Source organism: Dreissena polymorpha, chromosome 14 (assembly GCF_020536995.1).
Source record: "Dreissena polymorpha isolate Duluth1 chromosome 14, UMN_Dpol_1.0, whole genome shotgun sequence".
NCBI lineage: Eukaryota > Metazoa > Mollusca > Bivalvia > Myida > Dreissenidae > Dreissena > Dreissena polymorpha.
The window spans coordinates 5,457,961-5,480,883 of NC_068368.1; the positions used below are offsets into that span (position 1 = coordinate 5,457,961).

The window sequence follows — 22,923 nt, forward strand, 5'->3', positions numbered from 1 at the left end:
GTAAATTCAAACGACAACAACAGAACTCTCCAAATTATTCAATCGTTTCGCGTTGCAACGCTTTATAATTTTTAGGTTTTAAAATCGTCAAAAGATACATATAATGGCTATATTGGACTATAGTAAATGTTCAGTAATACTGTTCCCTCACAAATATCATAACTAAAACGAAAATTTGCGAATCTAAAAACAACTTTTTTTCAATTTTGTCAATTTACCAAACCGTGAAAAGATCCCTTTAAACACAGAAAACTACAAGCAAAAACATGTTAAAGTATGCTATTGGCAAACTTCGCACAGAGATACGACCGGTAACAAGCATAACCATACCGGCATTACCACAGGTACTTGAAAAAAAAATTAGTACCTGTGGGGATTACACACCACTTGATGATGGTCGATTCAAATAGTATTGTTATTTTTATGATGTTTAGTCTTGTTTTTCTTTTTTACATTTTTGGATGAATCATACATAAAAAGGTCCGCTATGAAGAAAATAAACGAATTTGCATTAAGAAAAAGGTAACCAACTAGAATCCTACAAGGGCAAGCAGTTTTAATAAGAATACATAATGAAATCAGAGACGTAGATAACTCTACGTCCGTGATTAAATTGAATCCAGAATGATACTTCTGAATGAGAATAGATGAAAGCTATTAATGGTGGCTGTGTTATAACAGAAAATATACGATCCATATGAAGAATGACGCAGTTTAAGATGTTACAAGTCAAGTTAGACTTAATAAAAGAGAAGGTTTAGAACACATCAGTTTGAAGAATATATATCCTTTATCCATAGGATAAAGCTTAAGAATTAATACGCAATACGGGCCAATATCTAAAAGGATGTCTCTTGACTTCGATTAACCCAAGCGGGAAATAACACTGATGAGTTGGTAACATTAGCAAAAACTCACTTGTGATAATGTTTTTAAATACCGAAAGATTGTTTAATCAATCAAGGAGAACGAAGAATGGAAATTGTGCTTCATTAAACTTAAATGAAATTTACTTCACGAAGTACGTAGAGCAATGTTAAGCTAAAAAGTTATATATAGTTTAATTTGTTTGCACCATAGCTTGCTATAAATGTTGTATACAGCGTAAAGAGCTTTACAATTCGGTTATAATACAATTATAATTTATCAACTAATCAAACATGGAATGAGATAATTCGCGCGTATTGTGCTTTTCATAATATGGGATCATTCACGCTTATTCGAGCTTATATATCATATATAATGTATGGTTCAGTTTAAATGTCCCGCGCTATTATTGTGTATCTTTTTGTTCAAGCGGTAATGTCACCTATTCTATAAATAGATATTTAAATAAAGTCACCGTACTGTACTTTATGGGATTTACCTGTGTCGACGGTGTCGAGTAAACAAACGAAACTTTACGAAGAAATCATATAACGGGAAATTGCAAGAAAATGTTTTAAATTTAAATTGTGTTAGTATACAAATATTTTGATGTTCGGAAGTTGTTTAGAAACCGACAGAGGAATCTATACGAGTTCATCCGAAGGAGCGAGTGGTACATTGTTTTATGCAGGTAAATTAAACGTTTCATTTCCTGTTTCGCTTATATGTGAAGAATACATTTACGATGTTAATGGTATGGCTCATGACATGAGCGTGTTTATGATACCGTTACTGATTCATATTATATCTCGTTCACATATAAATGTCACTTGTTCTTTTGAAGAAGAGTAATATTAAATTTAATATTTATTAACACCTTTCAAATATGAACTTGTACATAAACCTTGTAATACTACTGTAAGGTGTATATCATTGTCTTTACAAGTACGGACATCTTTCGACAATGAGGTTTTTTATTTGTCTCATCAGTTTAACAATACGCCAAGTCGTGTTTAGCCATATTTGATTATGTTTTTTCTTATGCCTGGTAAAATATACCTATATGAATCAAATAAACGATATAATGAGAATTTCTGCAAGATCTTTCTTTCTTATCTCTGATACAGTTAAAAGTACAATCAAAACGAACAATCACAACCGTGTTTATGTGCTATGGGTTTGCAACAACATGTACATTTTCTAACACAAGTGTTTGGTCAGAGTCTCGATCTTGTGATCACAGAGGTCGCAAATGGTGTTGAACTTATCTCATGTGAACCCTGTCCATTCTTGTCCGACCATCGTGTAGTTAGAGTTATTACAAAAGTGAAAAAAGAAAACATCATCAGTAAGTCCATTACTTATCGAAATTTTAAAGACATTGATCATTCAGAATTTGCAAGTGATATTTCTGAATTAAAACTGGAAAGTGATGATATTGATACATATTTGGAACTTTTTGAAGATGAAATGAAAAGGCTTGTCGATAAACACGCGCCTGAAAAAGAGAAAATGCAAATTTGCCGAAATCCAAAACCCTGGTTTAATGAGAGAATATACCATCTGAAACGTGTTTTGCGAAAATCCGAGCGTTTATGGAAGAAGTACCAAAACCCGGAAGACTATGAAATATTTAAAACTGATCTCAGTAAATACCACCATGAACTTAAACTTGAAAGCAAAGAACTTTAACCAAAAAGTGCTTAAATTCAAGGGAGATTCAAAGAAATTGTATAGATTTGTGTATGACCTTACAGGTGGCAAGTCTGAGAATCCAATGCCGTCTGTTGAAAATAAAAACGACCTAGCCGATGAGTTCGCCGATCATTTTATGGAAAAAATTCAAAAAATAAGAGACGATTTGAAAGGAAAGATTTGGAAAAGTATAAACCAAACGTAAGAAATGTGCCCGAGTTTGAAAAATTTAGAGAACTATCTGAAGATGAAGTTCGAAAACTCATAAATAAAATGCAAACGAAGTCCTGTGAAATTGATGTTTTACCGACAAAAATATTGAAATCATATTTGGAAGAGCTTCTCCCTATCATTACTAGACTTGTTAATCTTTCATTGACACAAGGAGTTTTCCCAAAGCAGTGGAAAAAAGCAATTGTTAGACCTCTGTTGAAAAAAGCCGGCCTAGATTAAATTTTTTTCCAACTACAGGCCAGTGAATAACTTACCGTTCTTGTCCAAATTAATAGAAAAAGCAGCTTTGTACATATTGAACGAACATGTAAATGAACACGACCTTCTGCCAAAAAACCAATCGGCGTACAGACAAAATCATTCGTGTGAATTGGCTCTCCTTAGACTTGTAAATGATTTATTGGATGCTATGGAACATCAGGAAGTGACTGCATTGATAACATTAGACCTTAGTGCAGCTTTTGACACAGTGGACCACGACATCCTTTTGGACGTTCTGAAGTGTCAATACGGGATCGGTGGAATGCATTCGATTGGTTGGACTCGTACCTTCGGCCACGGAGCTGCCGCGTAAGTGTGAACCAGACGATGTCTTCGGCGCGTAAACTAGAATGTAGTGTCACTCAGGGAATCTGTTTAGGGCCTTGGCTCTTGGTTCCTTGGCTGGAACCATATTTGACATTGTCCCCCCTTACATTTCTGTATACGGCTTTGCCGACGATCACACCGCAAGCAAACGTTTTCTACCCAAGCCAGAACTTGAGGCTCAAGCCGTTCACGAACTAGAGGAGTTCGCTTCGGAGTGTAATGATTGGATGAAGGGTAACACACTCAAAATGAATTCTTCAAAGACTGAACATATAGTATTTGGAAGTGGCCTACAGTTGAACAGGTTAACCATCCAGGAGATTGACATTTGTGGTGCAAGAATCGAGAAACATAATACCATCAGATACTTAGGGGCATATTTGGATGACACTTTGAGTTTAAAGATCACATAAAGATCAAGTGCGGAAATGCAATGTTGAACTTTTTTAAGATCAAAAGTATTCGCAAATACCTGACAGAAGATGCAACCGAAACCCTCGTTCTCTCCTTAGTAATTTCGCACCTGGGCTATTGTAAAGTCATTTTGTATGGGATTTCTGACAGTGATTTATCGAAACTACAACGAATTCAGAACATGTGCGCTAAGTTAGTTTTGAATCGCAGAAGAAGAGACAGTTCTAAGCAGGCACTCTACGATTTACATTGGCTGCCGATCAAAGCTAGAATTAACTTTAAAAATCTCACTTACATGTTCAATTGTCATACAGGAAATGCGCCAACATACTTGATTGAACTGTTAACACCAAAAGTTCAACGACGTTCCACCAGATCATCAGAGTCCTGCACCGAGTGTTACACCGTGCCATTCAATAAACGAAAAATATTTAGTGACAGAAATTTTAGCACAATTGGACCCAAACTGTGGAATACTCTACCATTGAGCCTGAAACAACTCTCCTCCATTGAATGTTTTAAAAGAAATCTGAAAACGCACCTTTTTAAAGACTATTTCTCATTGTTTTAACAAGTCAATGAACTGTAAAAATAGTTAACATTGGTGATAGTAAACTAGAAGATTAATATTTATCTGTATCAATATTATTATTCTATAATTACACTGGTTTTAAGATATTGTGATATGACAACTTTAGTTTTTAGTTTTATATAATTCTTATTTTATTTCTTTAATTTGTTTACTTTATTTGTCATTTATATAGTTTTATTTATATAGATTATGTACAACGCCATTGAAAATGTTTAAAATGTAGAAATAGGCGTTTTAGCAAATAAACCAGTGTCAGTTTCAGTTTCAGTTGCTCTTATTTAATCATAAATACATGTACAGAAGTTAAGTTTTAAAGCGCGCATATGATGGTATGTTAAACAGAAAAAAATCTGACAGCGTTTAATGTGGGAAAGTGGTGCAGTGAAAAGTCTACCATTCTTTAGAGAAAGTAAAGCAACACTAAAGTAATTTAAAATGTCGCAAATATTATTTGGGCAACACCGGTCACAGCTAATCCTGTTAGTCACCCATGCACTTTATCGTTCCCTGAACGACTCTGTGTTAATAATTCATTTGAAAATATGCGCTCCTCGGATGAAACATGTTTAAGTTATCGGAGTGAACCTTCAAATTAAGAAACACCCAACGGCGATGTTTTGCCCAATTGAAAAAGTACATGTACCGAGCTAGTTAGGGAAGCGCAAAACCCCAGAAAAAAAACAAGTCATTAAATCTCCATATTTGGAATTACACGTGCGAATCTTTTTAAATGCTTTTTACTTAATTGCACAAACCCATCATAATACTCTCGTTCATACCTTTTTACTAAAATATTCAGTAAAACTGCTCAATTTATTATTTCACGTGCAGATAACGCTGTTTGGGAAATACTTTGACGCAAATCTCCTTCATTATTTTGAAGATTTTTTTGAAGGCATATGATATGAGAATTTTTTAATTGTTTTGTAGATTGGGGAAGTATCTTAAACGGGTATCTTAAAAAGAATGAAAAAAATCTCTGGTCTAACCGTTGGAAATGGATGGCACAATTCTAACACTTTACTCACAGTCCATAACAATACTCTCTGATTTTCTGTAGTTTTCGTTATTTAATGGCAACAAATGACAAGACACTAAGAAGTTCCGTTCCTAAAAAAAATATATAATTATAATGATATATTCCCTACTCACTGCATTATATACCTTAGGGAATCGTTAGGCTGGCAAAGGTTTTATTGCATGAGTATTACTTATCAACCGAATCAGCCGGGTTTTTTTATCTGATTTTTGGGAAAGGGCCTGGCCTTTTTTTGAGGGAAAAAAAATCGCGCGAAATGCCGGATTTTGGGGGAAAATCACGCGAAACGCCGGATTTTTGGGAAAATAAGGAAAGTCTTAAATAATCAATTTAAAATATTTTTCTGTTTTTAAAACAAATTCAAGGCAACAGATAATTTAATTATGCAATATGTTCAATTTTCTACACTGGATCCGGTTAACTTATGTATTTAAAGTTTAAAAAAAATTGGGGGAAAAAAAAGAAATCTGGGGGAAAAATCCGAGGGGAAAGGGCCGTTTTTCGGCGGGTCACAAAGAAGGAAAAAAACCTGTTGAATGTCTACCGAAAGCACACTTCGCGTTCAAAAAGATTTCGATTGAGGTCTGGTAAGCAACGATCTTTTTAGCGGGCAACGGAAATTATGAGGAAAGCGAACGGATTCCAGTAAATATATAGCACAAAGCGAACACCGCATGCGTTGTTACTGCTTTGCATTACAAAGGAGCCGGGTTTTTTTCGTTGAATTTTATTGAACAGTTGCCTACGAGATTCAACTCTAAATGCGCACAAGGAATAAAGCTTGCCAAGTCAGAAAACATGTTTTATTTTCAGTACCATACGCTTAACAAGCTCTTGCTTAGGTCAACATTTACAGTTACTATTATGGTTATATGACACTGTTATCGCTTCACTACCCGCGCTATTGTATTTATTTCTCATCCCCGAGCATTCAAATATCAAGGCCGTATCAGTTTTCCCGTCAACGTATTCTAGATGAGCATTAATTGACATCAAGTAGTATTTGCAAAACACGTTTGTTGTCTAAAATAAGATTTAAACTGTTCCTTTATTTCACTTTAATTAAAAATGGAATATTTAAGATGATCAAAATGCTAATACTTAAGCGTATGCATGGCGGTATGCAAACATTTTGTATTGCAAAAAAAAACTATCACTGATTTTCGTTCGTGTAAGCGCTTAGTATTTTCTCTTGTTTTCAGAACAGTAACATCTCGTTGACTGAGATCAAGGATGGCGTCTACAAACACCACCATCCGTATACTTTAAAAATGATGGCAATGACATGAATCAGCAATATTATCATAACATGATAACAGATTAACAGTCTATTTACACATTGAATATAGTTTTTAAAGGACCTGAAATTAACCGTCCGTGACATTAATACATGACAGTATTCAAAGAAGGTGCGAGCAAATCAAAGTCCGTTCTTAGCATGTAACTTGTTCCTTCTGAAATATAATCACATCCTACCTTTTCTGGATAAAGAGACATACACGCATACTCTAAACAAAATGAGTGGTGAAAATGGTAAAGTCGACGATCTGGAATGGCCCACGTTCGGTGAAACTGAGCAATTTCAGGTCAGTTACTCACCGGAACCGAAAGACGATGTGTTCACAGAGTTCAAACCGTCCAGCGACAAGCATAATATCAGGAACAAGAAACGGCTGCAGAGGTCGAAAAAGAAGCAAAGTATTCGGAGACTTTGGCGGGTTTCAGGTAAGTCCAGTCGCGAAATGACCGAGGAAAATTCAGACAAAAGTGAGCAATTGACTGTAAAGTTATGGGGTCTTAAAGGGATCTTTTCACGCTTTGGTAAATTGACAAAATTGAAAAAAGTTGTTTCAGATTCGTAAGTTTTCGTTTTAGTTATGGTATTTGTGAGGAAACAGTAATACTGAACATTAACCATGCTCTAATATAGCCATTATATGCATCTTTTGACGATTTTAAAACCTAAAAATTATAAAGCGTTGCAACGCGAAACGATTGAATAATTTGGAGAGTTCTGTTTTTGTCGTTAAATTTTGTGAAACTACGAAGATTGCTTATATAAGGTATAAAATACGTTACGAATGTGTACTCGGCGGAATAGCTCAGTAGGCTAAAGCGTTTTTACTTCAGGACTCTGGCAGGACTCCAGGGGTCACTGGTTCGAAACCTGCTCCGGGCAATGTTCTTTTCCTTTTTTTATTTTTTTTTCTTGATTTTTTACTGGAGCTTTTACGATCCAATGTTTACATTTATCAATATAAAGCATTTAATGAATAAGTTAAAAAAATGCCAAAATCTGTGAAAAGGCCCCTTTAAAATAAATCCTGTACCAATAGCCAAGCAATGTTGTTGGATAAATGTTTAAATGTATTCTGCTCTGTAGCAATGAAATTCACTCGAAAAATCCAAACGGTGCTTAATTTTTTTTACTGTGTTACAATTGTAATTCACAGAATCTGACATCGATCGTCAACATCAATCCTGTTTACATGACCGAAAGCGCTGTGTCGTCATATCCGTCCTAGTCGCGTGCATCGTTATTATAGTTGCCATAGCAATAGGCCTCGGCGTCTACTTTGGAGGTAAGAAGCACATTTCAGTTATGCGTATGCAATTTGTTAGCATATTCAATGATTATGTAGCAGGTTTATGTATTAAGGTATGAGTCTGTTAAATATATTTGTGTAAAAACAGGGGCCGAGATGGTCCAGTCTCCATAGGCATAGTTAATAAATCTGATGTCTGAACGTGTTTAAAAAAACAGTTAGTACTAAAGAAGTCTAGTCATCATTAGATAACGAAGATGTAGACTAAAAGGATACTGATCTTTAATTGCGAGCCTAACAACGATTCTACGATATTCTACGGTATATAATGACACAGAAAGTTAATAATGCCCAATGATTATGTCTTTTGCATGGTCGTTTTTTAACGGTTCGCCACAGTTCAAGTTTCAAACGGGGGTTGATTAGTAATGGCCGACTTTGTATAACCGTCATCTAGATCAAACTAGAGTAAATGGATTAAAAATGCGCACACAGTCTCGGGGACAAAAACTATTTTGGATTTCGGGAAGTACATACATTTGGTTTCGTTTTCTTGTTTACAGTTTGACTTGGTAAACTTGTATTTCCTACAGAGTTATTATTATCCCCCGCCATAGGCGGAGGGATATTGTTTTGGCGTTGTCCGTCCATCCGTCTGTCTTTCCGTCCGTCCGGCACTTTTGTGTCCGGAGCCATATCTTGGAAGTGCTTAGGCGGATTTCACTGAAACTTGGTATGAGTATATATATGGATAAGAGGATGATGCACGCCAAATGGCACTGTACACCATCTGTTAATAACGGAGTTATGGCCCCTTGTATCTTTAAAAAATGCTTTTGAGTGTCAAATATAACACTTTTGTGTCCATAAGCATATTGGCGGCGGATTTCAATTCGACAAATTTGCTTGTTATTATTATTTTATGTTTATACTTTGTTGTGATGTGTCTGATGTGATTTATTTTGAAAAATTGATTTTTGTATCATATTTTGTATTATCATAATCATCGTCATTATCGTCATCATCGTCGTCGTCTTCGTCGTCGTCCACGTCGTCGGAATTGATAAGGAAGTTACTATGACATTTAACTGTATAGTTCATTTTTTCCCTTGCATGTTCGTATGCATGTTAAAAAATATATACTAGTGTAATGTTACTGAAGACCACATTGTAAAAAAGAAATTATTTCTTAATGTGAATTCTTCATGAAATAAAATTATTATTATTATTATTATTATTATTATTATTATTATTATTATTATTATTATTATTATGTTTACAGGGATGTAAGTACATGTATATGACATCTCGTTGCTTTACACTCTGGTTGTTTTGTGTTTTAGTGGTGCGGAAATCAAAAGCGGATGACCCGAAACACGATTTTGTTGGTAGGTTACACACAACTTGAAGTATATTTGCATTTTTGTTTAATCTATTTTTAAATTAAACGTGTTAATGTTCACTTTAAGATCATTGTGTTTAATCCATGTATGGCTTCTAAGACGTCTCATATGTCCATCTCTGGTGAGCTACTTTTAGTTTATAACTATAATTTTGTAATAATGTTGGTACATGCTATTGCAACATACCTTCTGAATTTATGTTTAATTTTCTTATGTGCCTGACTTTCCGTTAATTAACTTTTTCAGTGGATGAAATAACATTTGCGCCGTACTCAACATCTACATCTACTTCTGTTACAACTACACAAATGCCCGTAACGCCATCAACCGCAACAACAACAACCAAAGCTACAACGAAAATACCTAGCACTCAAACCACAACACCTACCTCCACGAGCACCACCACAACTATAACCACCACCACTTCCACAACGACGACGACAACGACACCTCTACCGACAAAGCCCCCGGTGATCCCATATACCGGAAGTGACGCTGAAATAGCGCTCGTCAGACAGCGCCTCAATAGGTGTCGCTTGCAGATGGCGGTCTTCGAGAAGTGTCAGTAAGTTATGGACACATTTACCGGTAGGGGTAATGTGCAGATTTTAATTTCATTTCTCAATACATGTAGATGGTGTTTTTTTACAGAATACCAACAACATTAACACGAACTATACCAAATAATATCTTGCACACATTTTAACATTATTATTTTAATTTATTGCACTTATTTCTTACATATCCTTAATCCTGTCCAAATTCTGCTTTTTCTACTAATTTACTTTTTTTTCTACATTTTTTGTCATATGCATGACATAAATATTCGATCACTATCCTTTCGAAAACTTATAAGGGAAAAGAACTCACTAAGTATTCATACGCAGGTCTTACCGAGACATGGTGACTTGCGCATACCTCGAGAGTGTCCGCCAGGGGGTTCTAGTTCCGGTAGTCGAGCTGGACACGGTTGCGGAGCGCCATCTGACACAAATCCTCCCCTGGGACTCATTTAGGGATCCGCTTGTCTGCAGAGGTAGAGTTGGCATTTATCCTTTAGCGCTTTCAATGCTGGAACCGAATTTTGAAGGCCTTTACAAACAGTTTGGATCCAGATGAGACAGAACGTGGCGTCTCATCAGGATCCAAACTGTTTGCTTTTCTGATAGTATTCTTTGAAAATAAAATCGAAGAAAATGCTAACTTTAGAAATTCAGCAGACGACATTTTAGCAGACGACAAATTTCCCAGCATGCAAAGGGTAAGGAGTGGAATTTTCGCCCGATTATGGATGGCATAAAGTTTAACGGAATAATCATCTTCTCGGCATATCTCGATTTATTCATGTTTGGCAGATACGATTACATCAGGCTCGTGAGAACGCCAGACATGTAGGCATGATTTTCCGTGTTTGGTGTTGGAACCTTTCATCTGCGAAATAATGTTCTTCCTTTTTGGTAGTATCCGCATCCAAGTTGGAATGATCTTTCTCCCACTTTGGGCATTATCGTGATTCGTGAAAGAGAAACCTTCAAATCTCATACCTTTCAAGGCTCGAGTCCCAACCCATATGGGAATTAATCTCTGTCATTCTTTATAGAACATTCTCCTAGTCTTTAAATTCATCATCAATATAATCCATGAAAGTAATAAGCAACCACAAAGTACACGTCGACAACTGCTTATGATATGACGTGTTTCACTATAGCAGCAAAAGACACTTTGGATGAAATCTACTTTTTGAACATACTTTTTTGATTGAAGGAATCTTATGTTATTACTCTTTAGGCTAAACTTGGGAGATAAGCAATCATGTGGAATCGCCGCAGCGTCCCTTAAATCGCAGCAACATAACATAAACCATTCGCTTTTCTAACAGAAAATGGCGCATTACGTCTTTCGAACGTCAGCGCCCTGCCGACCACGCTAGACGGCTTGTGTTCGAGTGCCGACGCCGTTAAGATGTATGGTCGGTTTAACTGCAGTATCATTCACTACCCCTTGCAGATGGAAACTATGACAAAAGAGGAGCAATGCCGGTAAGTTTACTGTTGTATTATCCAGTAGACCCTTTCAAAAAGCCATCCTTAGCTACATAATACGACCTAGTTACGATTCGCGCAATCGTTCCTTTTTTCGTTTTACAATATTATTACGACCCATCGGAAAATCGTAACGAATGAGAATTTATTGAAGCGTTCGAGATATGACCATATAATATGATAAGATTTTTTATCTTCACACACAAAATGTTTTCTCATCGCTAAGAAGAATTAAATCTCTTTTGTCACCATATGAAATATGCAGAATTTCTGTAGGGAAACAACTAGATATGCGCGAGTATTAATATTACGCAGAATGTGATACTATCGCATATCAAAACTTAACAATAATGTCGCAACGACCACAGTATATAAGGAAGAGATCCTTTTCTCACGGATTTGATATACGTTCATGAAAAATTAATGCGTATGTAATACTGTTAGGCTATCGGTCATTGTGTTATCATGTTTGTGGACATTTTGCAAGTTATTTGAAAGGCTTTACATACGTGGTACATATTTCATCACGTATACATGCACATGTGGATCTTTGTTTTTTCAATGTGTGCATATTTCCCGAGGTAAGAAGTAACAAACAGATCGAGTGAAAATAAGATGTCAAAACTTGGTATATTCATAATTGAACCATCGAACTTTTTTTTTCGATATTTAATATACAATTGACCCCATCAAGTCACGGTTGTCAATCAACAACATTTGAACACACGTTCTCCTTTGTTTGATCAGTCAATGTTTTCTTAAACATTGTCGCTTAATTTAAATAAAATACTCCTGTAATGTGTACGTAAGCATCACAAAATCAGTTAATTAAATGTTGTATTTTAATACAACCAACTAATTCATTCGAGCAAATATTTGCCTAAATAAATACCATAAAAGACGTTAAAGTTCATTTTTATATGATTTTTTTTCTATCCCTAGATATATCATTTTCACCTCTCAAAAACGAGAGCCCGTATTCGCAACAAGCGTTGTTTTTTTCGCTCAGTAGAAGTTTAATAACAACAACTTGCCAATATCCGGCCGACTTCTGTTCTGTATATTTGTGTTCGCCACGAAATATCGTTCGACAAGCACCGTGTTGCGCTGGCAACATGGCTTTAGGCCCATTTCCGCATAACGCGGCTAATTCTGTATATTACACGCGACATCGGGATCGATGGCTGTCCATCAAACCGCATGATGAACATCATTTATACAGTTGACCCCCCTTTTAAACAGACCGTTTTTTCCTTTTGGCTTTGTAGGGACGATATGAAAGATAAGTACTTATTACAGAGTGCAGTGGGGCGTTGTGGGTTGTGTGGCAAGCGTGCTAAAATGCGCAGTCGACGAAATAAGTCACGTGATGGCCGAGTACCAGACGAATATTTCCGACAGTATGGGTCTGGCGGGGGTAAACGCCTCTTGGTGCAAAGGTGAGTAAACCTACATGCGTCTGAGGGTATAAATTAAAGTTGAAGGTTTTAGTGCTCATTGGCATCACTTTGTAAGTGAGTTTACTTAGGTTGCCATATGTACACTGATGAAGAAGTACAACTTAATTAAAAGTTTAAATGCGTTCTTGTTTTTATGAGACGTCTTTGAGGCGCTGGTCACTACGTCCCTCTGCGAGGCAACACTCTACCAGAACATGTTCACCATCAGTACCCAGTGCGGTCAGGTGATACAACAGCCCGCATTGGTTGCCAACGCCACGGGTAATTCTTGCATGTAAGTATGCGTGCGGTAGAAAACTCATTGATTGGCTGGTTACAAACTTCCTATAAGTATCTTAAATAAAATTGTACTTAGGTGAATGTCCATAATGTTTATTTGTAAGAAATGTTTTCTGCTTAACAATGCTATGATATTAACTATTTCACCGGATATAAAAATGCTTAAGGCATTTAAATGTAAAAAGACATAAACACGAAAATGCCAGAGTTTTAAAGAATTTTATGAATTTACGATAGTTATTGCTTTAAGTTTTTTATTTGGAGCGGTGGTTATTCAAGCCAAGACCGCCTATATGCATTTTTAAAGCATACAGAATTACTCCATTAATATTAAAATCCATATTTAACATTTGTTGCACAAAATTTCAAATCGCGGACTCATTACTGCAATTTCAGACTGTTCGATACGTTTTTCGAGTGCAGCTACAACACTATTCCGTCAGGTGTTCGCTTTAAAGAGTGCGAACGTAAGAAAGAAACGTTACGTAAAGTGATGTGGAAAGTAGCAGCTTTGGCGGCAAACGTTAATAATCTCCCAAAATTAGTCAACGCACAAACTTGTCTAGGTAAGTGGGCACGAACAAATTATTTTTCTTTACGGCTCTCTTGTTTTAGTTTTTAGCTCATCTATTTTTTGAAAAAAAAGAGCTATTGTCATCACCTTGGCGTCGGCGTTGGCGTCGGCGTCGGCGCCCGGTTAAGTTTTGCGTTTAGGTCCACTTTTCTCAGAAAGTATCAATGCTATTGCATTCAAACTTGGTACACTTACTTACTATCATAAGGGGACTGGGCAGGCAAAGTTAGATAACTCTGGCGTGCATTTTGACAGAATTATGTGCCCTTTTTATACTTAGAAAATTGAAATTTTTGGTTAAGTTTTGTGTTTAGGTCCATTTTATTCCTTAAGTATCAAAGCTTTTGCTTTCATACTTGCAACACTTACTAACTATCATAAGGGGACTGTGCAGGCAAAGTTATGTGACTCTGACTGGCATTTTGACAGAATTATGTGCCCTTTTTATACTTAGAAAATTGAAACTTTGGTTAAGTTTTGTATTTAGGTCCACTTTATTCCTACAGTATCAAAGCTATTGCTTTCATACTTGCAACACTTATTAACTATCATAAGGGGACTGTGCAGGCAAAGTTATGTAACTCTGACTGGCATTTGGACGGAATTATGGGCCCTTTATACTTAGAAAATAGAAAATTTGGTTAAGTTTTGTGTTTTGGTCCACTTTACCCCTAAAGTATCATAGATATTGCTTTCATACTTGGAACACTCGCAAACTATCATAAGGGTACAGTAAAAGGACAAGTTGCATAACTCTGGTTGCCATTTTTACGGAATTATGGCCCTTTTTTGACTTAGTAACTTTGAATATATGGTTAAATTTTGTGTTTCGATCCACTTTACTTCTAAAGTATCAAGGCTATTGCTTTCAAACTTCAAATTCTTTCATGCTATCATGAGGTTACTGTACCTGGCAAGTTGAATTTTACCTTGACCTTTGAATGACCTTGACTCTCAAGGTCAAATTATTAAATTTTGCTAAAATTGCCATAACTTCTTTATTTATTATTAGATTTGATTGATACTTTGACAAAACTACTCTTACCTGACATACCACAATAGACTCCACCCAAACCATCCCCCGTGCCCTCCCCCCTCCCCCCCCCCCCCCCCCCCGAATCCTCCCCCCCCCCCCTATTTTTTTTTTTTTTAAGATCATCTCACAAATGACCACCACACCCTCACACTTTACCCCCCACACCCCCCCCCAATTTTTTTTTTGAAACGGTTAAAAAACACAAATATTTATTTTTATTATTTTATTTTTGAAATACCGTCCAACCATCGCACCCAAGAATCCCCTCCCCCCTCCACCCACCCACCCCACCCCCGATTTTTTATTATTTTTTTTTTGCATTTTTTCCGCATTTTTGGAAGATAATGTAATAAATGTCCACACCCCCACACTATACACCCCTCTTCACTCCACCCCTCCCTCTTTTGTGATTGAAATTGAGAGTCCCTTCACCTTTAAAAAGAAAATAGATGAGCGGTCTGCACCCGCAAGGCGGTGCTCTTGTTTTATATTAGTTCTGTTTTATTTTGTCATCGTGGACAAATTGTAAAAACAAAACAGTTATTTACTGTAAACTTAAATATGCTTTTGTGTAGAAACAGTTACAAAGGACTTGTCATAAATGCAGTATTGATTGTTCGCATTATGTTTTGCACATAACACTCGTTTTTGTGTACCACGATATATATGAGCTAGGCTCTGCGAAAATGGGGTTTAATGCATGTGCCTTTTGCAGTTCGCACAGGCTAATCAGAGACGTCACTTTATGGTATTTTTTTGTTTCAAGACAGTCTCTTCTTAGCAAAAAGCAAGTTAAGGCGGAAAGTGTCGTCCCTGATTAGCTTGTTCCGATTGCATAGGCTAATCTGGGACGACACTTCGCGCACATACTAGTACATTAAAACCCCTTTTGACAGAGCACGGCTCATATTATGCATATGGGCATCCTTGTCTCTCTGACGCATCGCTAGTTAACTGTATTTGCGCTTGTTGTTGGGGCTACACATATTATCTCAGTGAAAATGTAAACTAGAAAAACTTGTACAACAATCATTTGTGTACACTACATCCCTTGCTATAAAAGTTGAATGCATGCTACTCGCAGATCGTCCTCCAGTCCATCGCGATGTTTGTAGCGCCTCTGAACAACTGATAGCCATAGTCGACACTAAATGCTATGTGCAGTTCAACTACTTGACAGACAAGACCGTGTGTTTGTAAGTGCATCAACGACACGTTGTTTCATGATATGTATTGTTCAAAAGTATTAACATTATTTAAATTATTAATGATGATAATTATGCAAAAGTATAGTAATTTTTGTTTGGAAATTACAAGTGGATATGGGCCGCGCTCTGGGAAAACAGTTCTTAATGCATGTGCGTAAAAATGTCGTCCCAGATTAGCCTACGACGATTGCACAGGCTAATACACTACGACACTTTATGCCAAACATTGGACTGTCGCTAAGAAGAGACTAACTTTACCGAATAATTCCATTAAAGCAGAAAGTTTTGTTCCTGATTAGCCTTTGCGGACTGCACATTCTACTTTGGGACGACATTTTACGCACATGCATTAATCCATGTTTTCTTGGAGCGGGGATCATATTTATTTTTAACCAGGTTTCCCAAAACTGGTTATTAGATTGGCGAATGCGGGCGGGCTGGCTGGCTGGCTGGCTGGCGGGCTGGCTGGCGGGCTGGCAGGCGGGCGGAACAAGCTTGTCCGGGCCATAACTATGTCGTTCATTGTCAGATTTTAAAATCATTTGGCACATTTGTTCACCATCATTGGACGGTGTGTCGCGCGAAATAATTACGTCGATATCTCCAAGGTCAAGGTCACACTTTGAGTTCAAAGGTCAAAAATGGCCATAAATGAGCTTGTCCGAGCCATAACTATGTCGTTCATTGTCAGATTTTAAAATCATTTGGCACATTTGTTCACCATCATTGGACGGTGTGTCGCGCGAAATAATTACGTCGATATCTCCAAGGTCAAGGTCACACTTTGAGTTCAAAGGTCAAAAATGGCCATAAATGTCCCTTGAGATATAACCTTCATATTTGGTATGCATGTGTATATGGACAACGCCTTTCCATACGCACACAAATTTTGACCGTCCGTCCGTCCGTCCGTGTGTCCGTCCGAAAACTTTAACGTTGCTCATAACTTTTGCAATATTGAAGATAGCAACTTGATATTTGCCATGCATGTGTATCTTATGAAGCTGCACATTTTTAGTGGTGAAAGGTCAAGGTCATCCTTCATGGTCAAAGGTCAAAAAAAAAATTCATGTGCATATCTCCAATGTCAAGGTCGCCACGACTAAAACTAGATTTATTTTAAAACAAACTTACAAAGGGGGTTAATTTTCTTTGTTCATTTCAAAAGTTCAGTTTGAGTTGTCTCCCTTTATCAGATTTTTTTTTCACAATGAAAACCTGGTTTTGTGACAATTTTGTCCCTTGTTCTTCCTTCGAATAAGGCGGCGTAAAGAAGTCGATTTTCCGTCGTCCACGTCTCAGATATAAGATTGCCATAGTTCGATTAATTTTGAAATGTTTTGCTACTTTGAGGTAAACCGTTATATTCGGCGTAAAAAGCTTCTGTGTGACATTAGTGGTAACCGGACTCTAAACAGAAGAGGAATGTGGGGGCAGCCGTTCCCTATGAAAACGTGCTTTTTTTTCTTTTTTTGTTGTGTTGATGAAAGATTAGGCATATTTTGGGAGTTCACATTTGAGGACATGCTCTTCATTTGATTTACATACCATTGAAAGTCAGTAGTGACTAAGTACAGATGGCAAAATTCATGTACATTTTAAAGTCCTCGTTCGATACATTCTTAAAGAACAATAGTACTTATAAGACGATATATGGCTCGTTCACGATACATTCAAAAAGTATCATAGCATTTTAAGAACTTATCATGACTCGTTCATGTTTGCAGGTATTTGTCCCGCTACGTGTTTGCATGCGGAACCACGTACATGAACACTCTGGGGCTGTCTTGTACAGCTAAACATATACACGACGCTCTCGTCGCTCAATCTGGTGTCATCGACAAAATATTCACAATAGATGTGCAGAAATACAACGAGAATAGCTCATGTATAGGTAATTATTGTTTACAATATTAAACTTAAAACAGTGTCAGTCATTGGTAAATCTGGTTTTAATGTCCTGTTGTTTAATATATAATGAAAATGACTAAAATGATTAATTTCAGAGTGATTTATGCATTTTTTGTTTTCTGAAAAGATCACTTGTTTTTTATGTTTGACATTCATTTGCAGCATCGCTGTTATATTTATGTTAATAATAAATATTTTATAAATAGCTTCCACTAGTGCTCGAAAGACATGGCGTCACATTCTTTTATCATTAAAAGCTTCCCATGAACAGTAATTATGCAAATCCGTTGATTTTAATAAATGCTTGATTAAGAGTCACTTCTACTAAACTACGTTCTTATATTCCCATGAACTTGTATATTACCAACCTCCGCACACATATTTGACTGGAACCAGCATAGCTTAATCAAATCCTTGCATTCATAACCAACCATGTGATGAAAGCCGAGCAACGTGGAACAATCATTTTTTCCCGTGATGATTATTAATTTTTTTTAATTTAGGATTTTTTTATAATTAACCTAAATGTGTACACATTTTTTCAAAATATTAAAGAAAATGATACTACTTTTCATAAAATGATATTTAAACAAAATAAAATAACATCCTACCAAATCTGGTAGTATTTTCTTGTGATGGCCGAGATTTTATGTGATACATGTAGCATCAAACGACAATTCTTCGTTAAGATTGGTATACTGCTTATTATACAGGCATTTTTATCAACAGATCCGAACACAATTCGATATTTCCCAGTATGGCGGGTAATTTACGTATTTTCATCTTTAAAAAAACATTTCTGTAAGTGATTATACATTTCAGATGCAGGTAATATTTAAAGCAAGACGCGGGTTTTGGTGCAGCTGGAAGTACATCCACCTGACAATGTTTCATCATGGTTGTTTCCGGTGTGCGGCTATAAGCATATCGTAGTGAAAACATTAACACATATCGAGGTATAAAAAAGCGATTGCGAGATTCATGTTGTTTTGTTTTACATTTATAAAGTGTCATTACAGCGCTTTTGTTCTTTGCTAGACATTACTTTGTTATTGCAAGTATTTACAAAACTGTCTTAATCTTGAAACGTTTTATTTCAAGAGTTTTCACGTTTAACCAATGTAACCAAAAAAGAACGCCAATACGAGCCAGTTGGGAAAAGTACGAACGTTACTAAATGCACGCTACAAATGCGCATTTAGTCGTGCTATGATACCAGAATATTGAACATCTACTTGCATATGGGTCGACACTGTGTGCGTAGCATTGAACACGAGTGACGACTGTTCCTTTCAATGTCGTGAGGCTGCGCAATACATGTATCCCGGAAAAAGCTACTTTTTGGAAAAACCCACTAATCTGCTGGAACAAATAAACATGATCCATTTATAATCCTTTCAAAATCACACACCGTATCAACCGTTATAATTTCAAGTAAGCTATCATTGGTTGATTCAATGGACCAGCGTTGTTTGTACCGGGGTGATTAGTGGGTTTTTCTAAACTCGTGCTTTTCCGGGATAGATCTATAGAACGCACGATGTTGTAAGTATTCTTCGCAACTAATTGCCTCTTAAAACCTGTTGCAGACAAACACCATTATATTGAAGTTCAATGATTGTATTAATTCTGAAGAATTCTACAGTTTCGATGAAAATTTGTTTTTATAAATTACAAGCCTTGTCCGTTGTTCAGACTAGAATTTCAAATAACCATTTATCAATGTTCACAACTTTACTGTGCTCTATTTTTTAGGTTATGTTTACAGTTAAAGTGATATTATGGGCATCTAACAGTATATAGGTGTCTATCGCAACCGTTGTTTAATTTTGGTGTTTTCACTTTATATACACTTATAAAGTTAATGCAGCATCAACATACTAAAACAATATCATGGAAAGAGAAAATTAATGCATTGAATATCAACCGAACGTTCGTTTTGACAACTGACGACAGAAATAATTCGATTTACGATGTGAATCTAATTGAGTTTTAGTGCAGATTCGTTCATACGACACAAAGACACCATTTAGTTTTACGGATCATTTCGGCTTACAGGACTCACCAGTCATGTAAAATATCGAATATAAAATATATTTTTTATAAACAACTGGAAGCAAGATGCATTGCAGAAAATTGGTCAGTAACCATATTTTAACTAACTCTTTTGACCTGTTAATTCTGTTAAGCTCAATGCAAGTGTGAAAAATGCCCATACTATCACTTTAAATATTAAATAACGTCTGATGGTTAAAAAAACGTTACGTTTCTTTATATTCAATAAGCATTTGTCAATTCTGATTTTGTTTTATTAACACGATATACTACTGGTCAACGTAAATCTGCATTTGATTGATCGTCAGCAGAAATAAACTGTGTTAAAACATATTGCATGCATGGTAACATGTCATCAAAACCGAATATGAATTGCACGGTATTAGTATTATTTGAAAATCCGACACCCCTCCTCAACTGGACAAATGGAAATGCTTCATTGCAGTGTCTTACGAAGTCATCAGTGTTAACATAGTCATAACCTTAAAGTTATTGAACGTTAAAAGAAAGTGGTCGAATTTTGTTGTTTGTATTAATTTTGTTGTTTATTTTTTCATGTTGAAACTAAATTTAATTATGTATTCAAAGTCTATCGAACTGTAACTTATCGTTTTTGAAGGTGCTATTGAACAATTTGCTCATGCATGCTTGTACAAATTGTAAATCAAAGTATGGAACTGTATAAAGCGCGTCATGCGAAAATGGGTCATTTGCCATATATGACCAGCGTTACTCCAGACCAGCCTGCGCATCCATGCAGACCGGTCGGGAGCTACACCGTCCGTTATAAAGTAAACTATGGGCGGGTGCATAGGCTGGTCTGGAGCTACGCTGGTCGCATATGACATAATACCCATTTTCCCATGACGCGGTTTGTATATTAAAGATGTTGGTGAATATTTACAAACGCTTATTTCAATGGGTTATTATTATGAAATTTTCTAAATGTTTTGAATCAAAAATCGTACAAAAATCATTTTATCTGGCATAATTTAATATAGATGCTTGTGTTTCGTTCCAAAATTTATTATCAGGCTGCAGGATCAACACACGTTTAAGAACTTAATATTTTTGCACTTTGAACGAAACCACATGTTTTATTGTATTTTCTTACATGCGTTGAACCACACAATTTCGACAGAAGATAACGCTTTTAATGTTTGATTCGCACTAGTTTATTAATTTACTTTCCATGTTATTTGTTATTAAATGTAACTATCTTTTTGTTATTGTGTATATATTATAACATTGACATGTACAGCAGGTTCTTTATATGATAATTGTATGATAATTATATGAAACTTTTTTTAAAGTATACGCAGACACCAATGCGTTGTAGTTGTTTATTCATGCCACAAAATCATCATTTTGATCGCACGCCCATCGCGTTTGTAAAACTGTCATTACAGAAGTTACTCTGTATTCGGTTAATGCCACCAATCGAAATAATAGTAGCGGTTCTCTGAGAAAATGGGCTTATAATCTATGCAGTCCGCATATACTTCTTTGGGAAGACAATATTTGCCTAGAATAAATGTTTTTGTAAAGAAGATAATTTTAAAGTTAAGGAAAAATAAATAAAAGTTGAACGTGTCGTCCCTTTATGGAATGTATAGGCTAATCTGGGACGATTCATCACGAACACACAATATGCCTGGAAGGTTCAGAATCAGATAAAGATTTCTAGTTTTCCGTTTGCATTGTTCATACTTACACAGTATACATATTTACCTTGTTATTCGGCGCAAAATAAACTTCAAGAAACTGAACTTGGTTTTGTTTCATAATATTCTTGGAAACTATTATAAAGTAGCCGGAGGGTGAAAAAATAGGTCTTTAGTAAGGGTATTTTAACGATTCAAATCCCGTACATTACTTTTTTTTTCAGACTTCGCAGCACTAACACTGAAACTAATGATCGGCCATTTCGATATGTCCTGTCAAAAGAATGATCGTTTAAAATATACCGTTTGCACGCAGAGCAAATATGTATTATAATAGATTGAAATTACAGAGTATTACAGTGTAGTTCGATTTGTGTTGTGTAAAATGGAAGGGCGAACATAATTTGCGTTCTCTTATGTTCTTAGATCAAATGTGGTAACTCTAGTTACGTATCGAATTGTGTTATATTAACACGCCAATTTAAGCTGAGACATTAGAATATACACTCTTAAAGGCAAGTCGAATATTTCGGTTTGTTATTTTCTCATTTCCGGAATACCTTTTCATGGGTCATGGCCTTTATACACTAAAAAGTTAATGTACAAGCTACCTAGACAGATAACAGCTCATCAGGCGAATATATTTTCATCAAACTTCATATAGTACAGTCCCTGGGCACCTCCAGTGTGCAAAAAAGAGTGAAAGCTGAATTATATATAATTTTTTAGGTAAATGTCTATAGTGTCAGAAAATTTTGGTTGGACATGCCGCGTGATGGTAGGTTTTTTGTAATCCAAGATGGCGTCCAAGATGGCCGCCAAAAATGAAAAAAAAATCCAGTTATCTGTTTTTCAGTCTGAATTTTCTTAATTTGAATAAGATTATTATTTTTTCTTGAATAAAAAATGGAAAACATGTTTTTGTCGCAAAATATGTCACTTTCTGACATATTTTTTGACAAGTATTTAAAAAAAAAGGACAAAAAATGCGAAAAAAGACATAAACATTGAAAGTGAGTGCAAACTTTCAATTCTGTTGCTTGTAATTTTATTAATTATTTCAATTTAGTACCTGTTTAGTGTACGGGCATCAATACTCTTTACATAGATGCTGTTTTCATCTAAAACGGACACGGCATTGTTGACTTATTCCAATTTTAAGGTGGGTGGGGTAATTATAAGGTTTAGTCAATTATGTTTGCAAATACTACAATTTTTTACCTTTGTTACAACAATTTTAATTCAGAACATAACGCATGATTTTATGTTTTTTTCTTAAAACATTTTTTGATGATATGAGATCTTCTTTTTCTAAT

The 22,923-nt window shown here is 35.8% G+C and overlaps 1 protein-coding gene across 2 annotated transcripts; it reads left to right on the forward strand.

The window, feature by feature from the left end:
• Nucleotides 1–1,347: 1,347 nt before the first annotated feature.
• LOC127857945 (uncharacterized) lies at nucleotides 1,348–21,712 on the forward strand. 2 transcript variants are annotated; one of them, XM_052394721.1, is made up of 13 exons: nucleotides 1,348–1,558; nucleotides 6,632–7,154; nucleotides 7,883–8,011; nucleotides 9,319–9,363; nucleotides 9,625–9,943; nucleotides 10,266–10,414; nucleotides 11,258–11,417; nucleotides 12,720–12,859; nucleotides 13,019–13,154; nucleotides 13,556–13,725; nucleotides 15,854–15,965; nucleotides 17,705–17,871; nucleotides 18,711–21,712. In XM_052394721.1, exons 2-13 carry the CDS (start codon nucleotides 6,947–6,949, stop codon nucleotides 18,725–18,727), a joined length of 1,752 nt encoding a protein of 583 aa, XP_052250681.1. In that variant the 5' UTR covers nucleotides 1,348–1,558; nucleotides 6,632–6,946; the 3' UTR covers nucleotides 18,728–21,712. The 2 variants fall into 2 exon arrangements, with proteins under 2 accessions (XP_052250681.1, XP_052250682.1); XM_052394722.1 differs by lacking the exon at nucleotides 1,348–1,558 and adding an exon at nucleotides 1,579–1,621.
• Nucleotides 21,713–22,923: the final 1,211 nt, after the last annotated feature.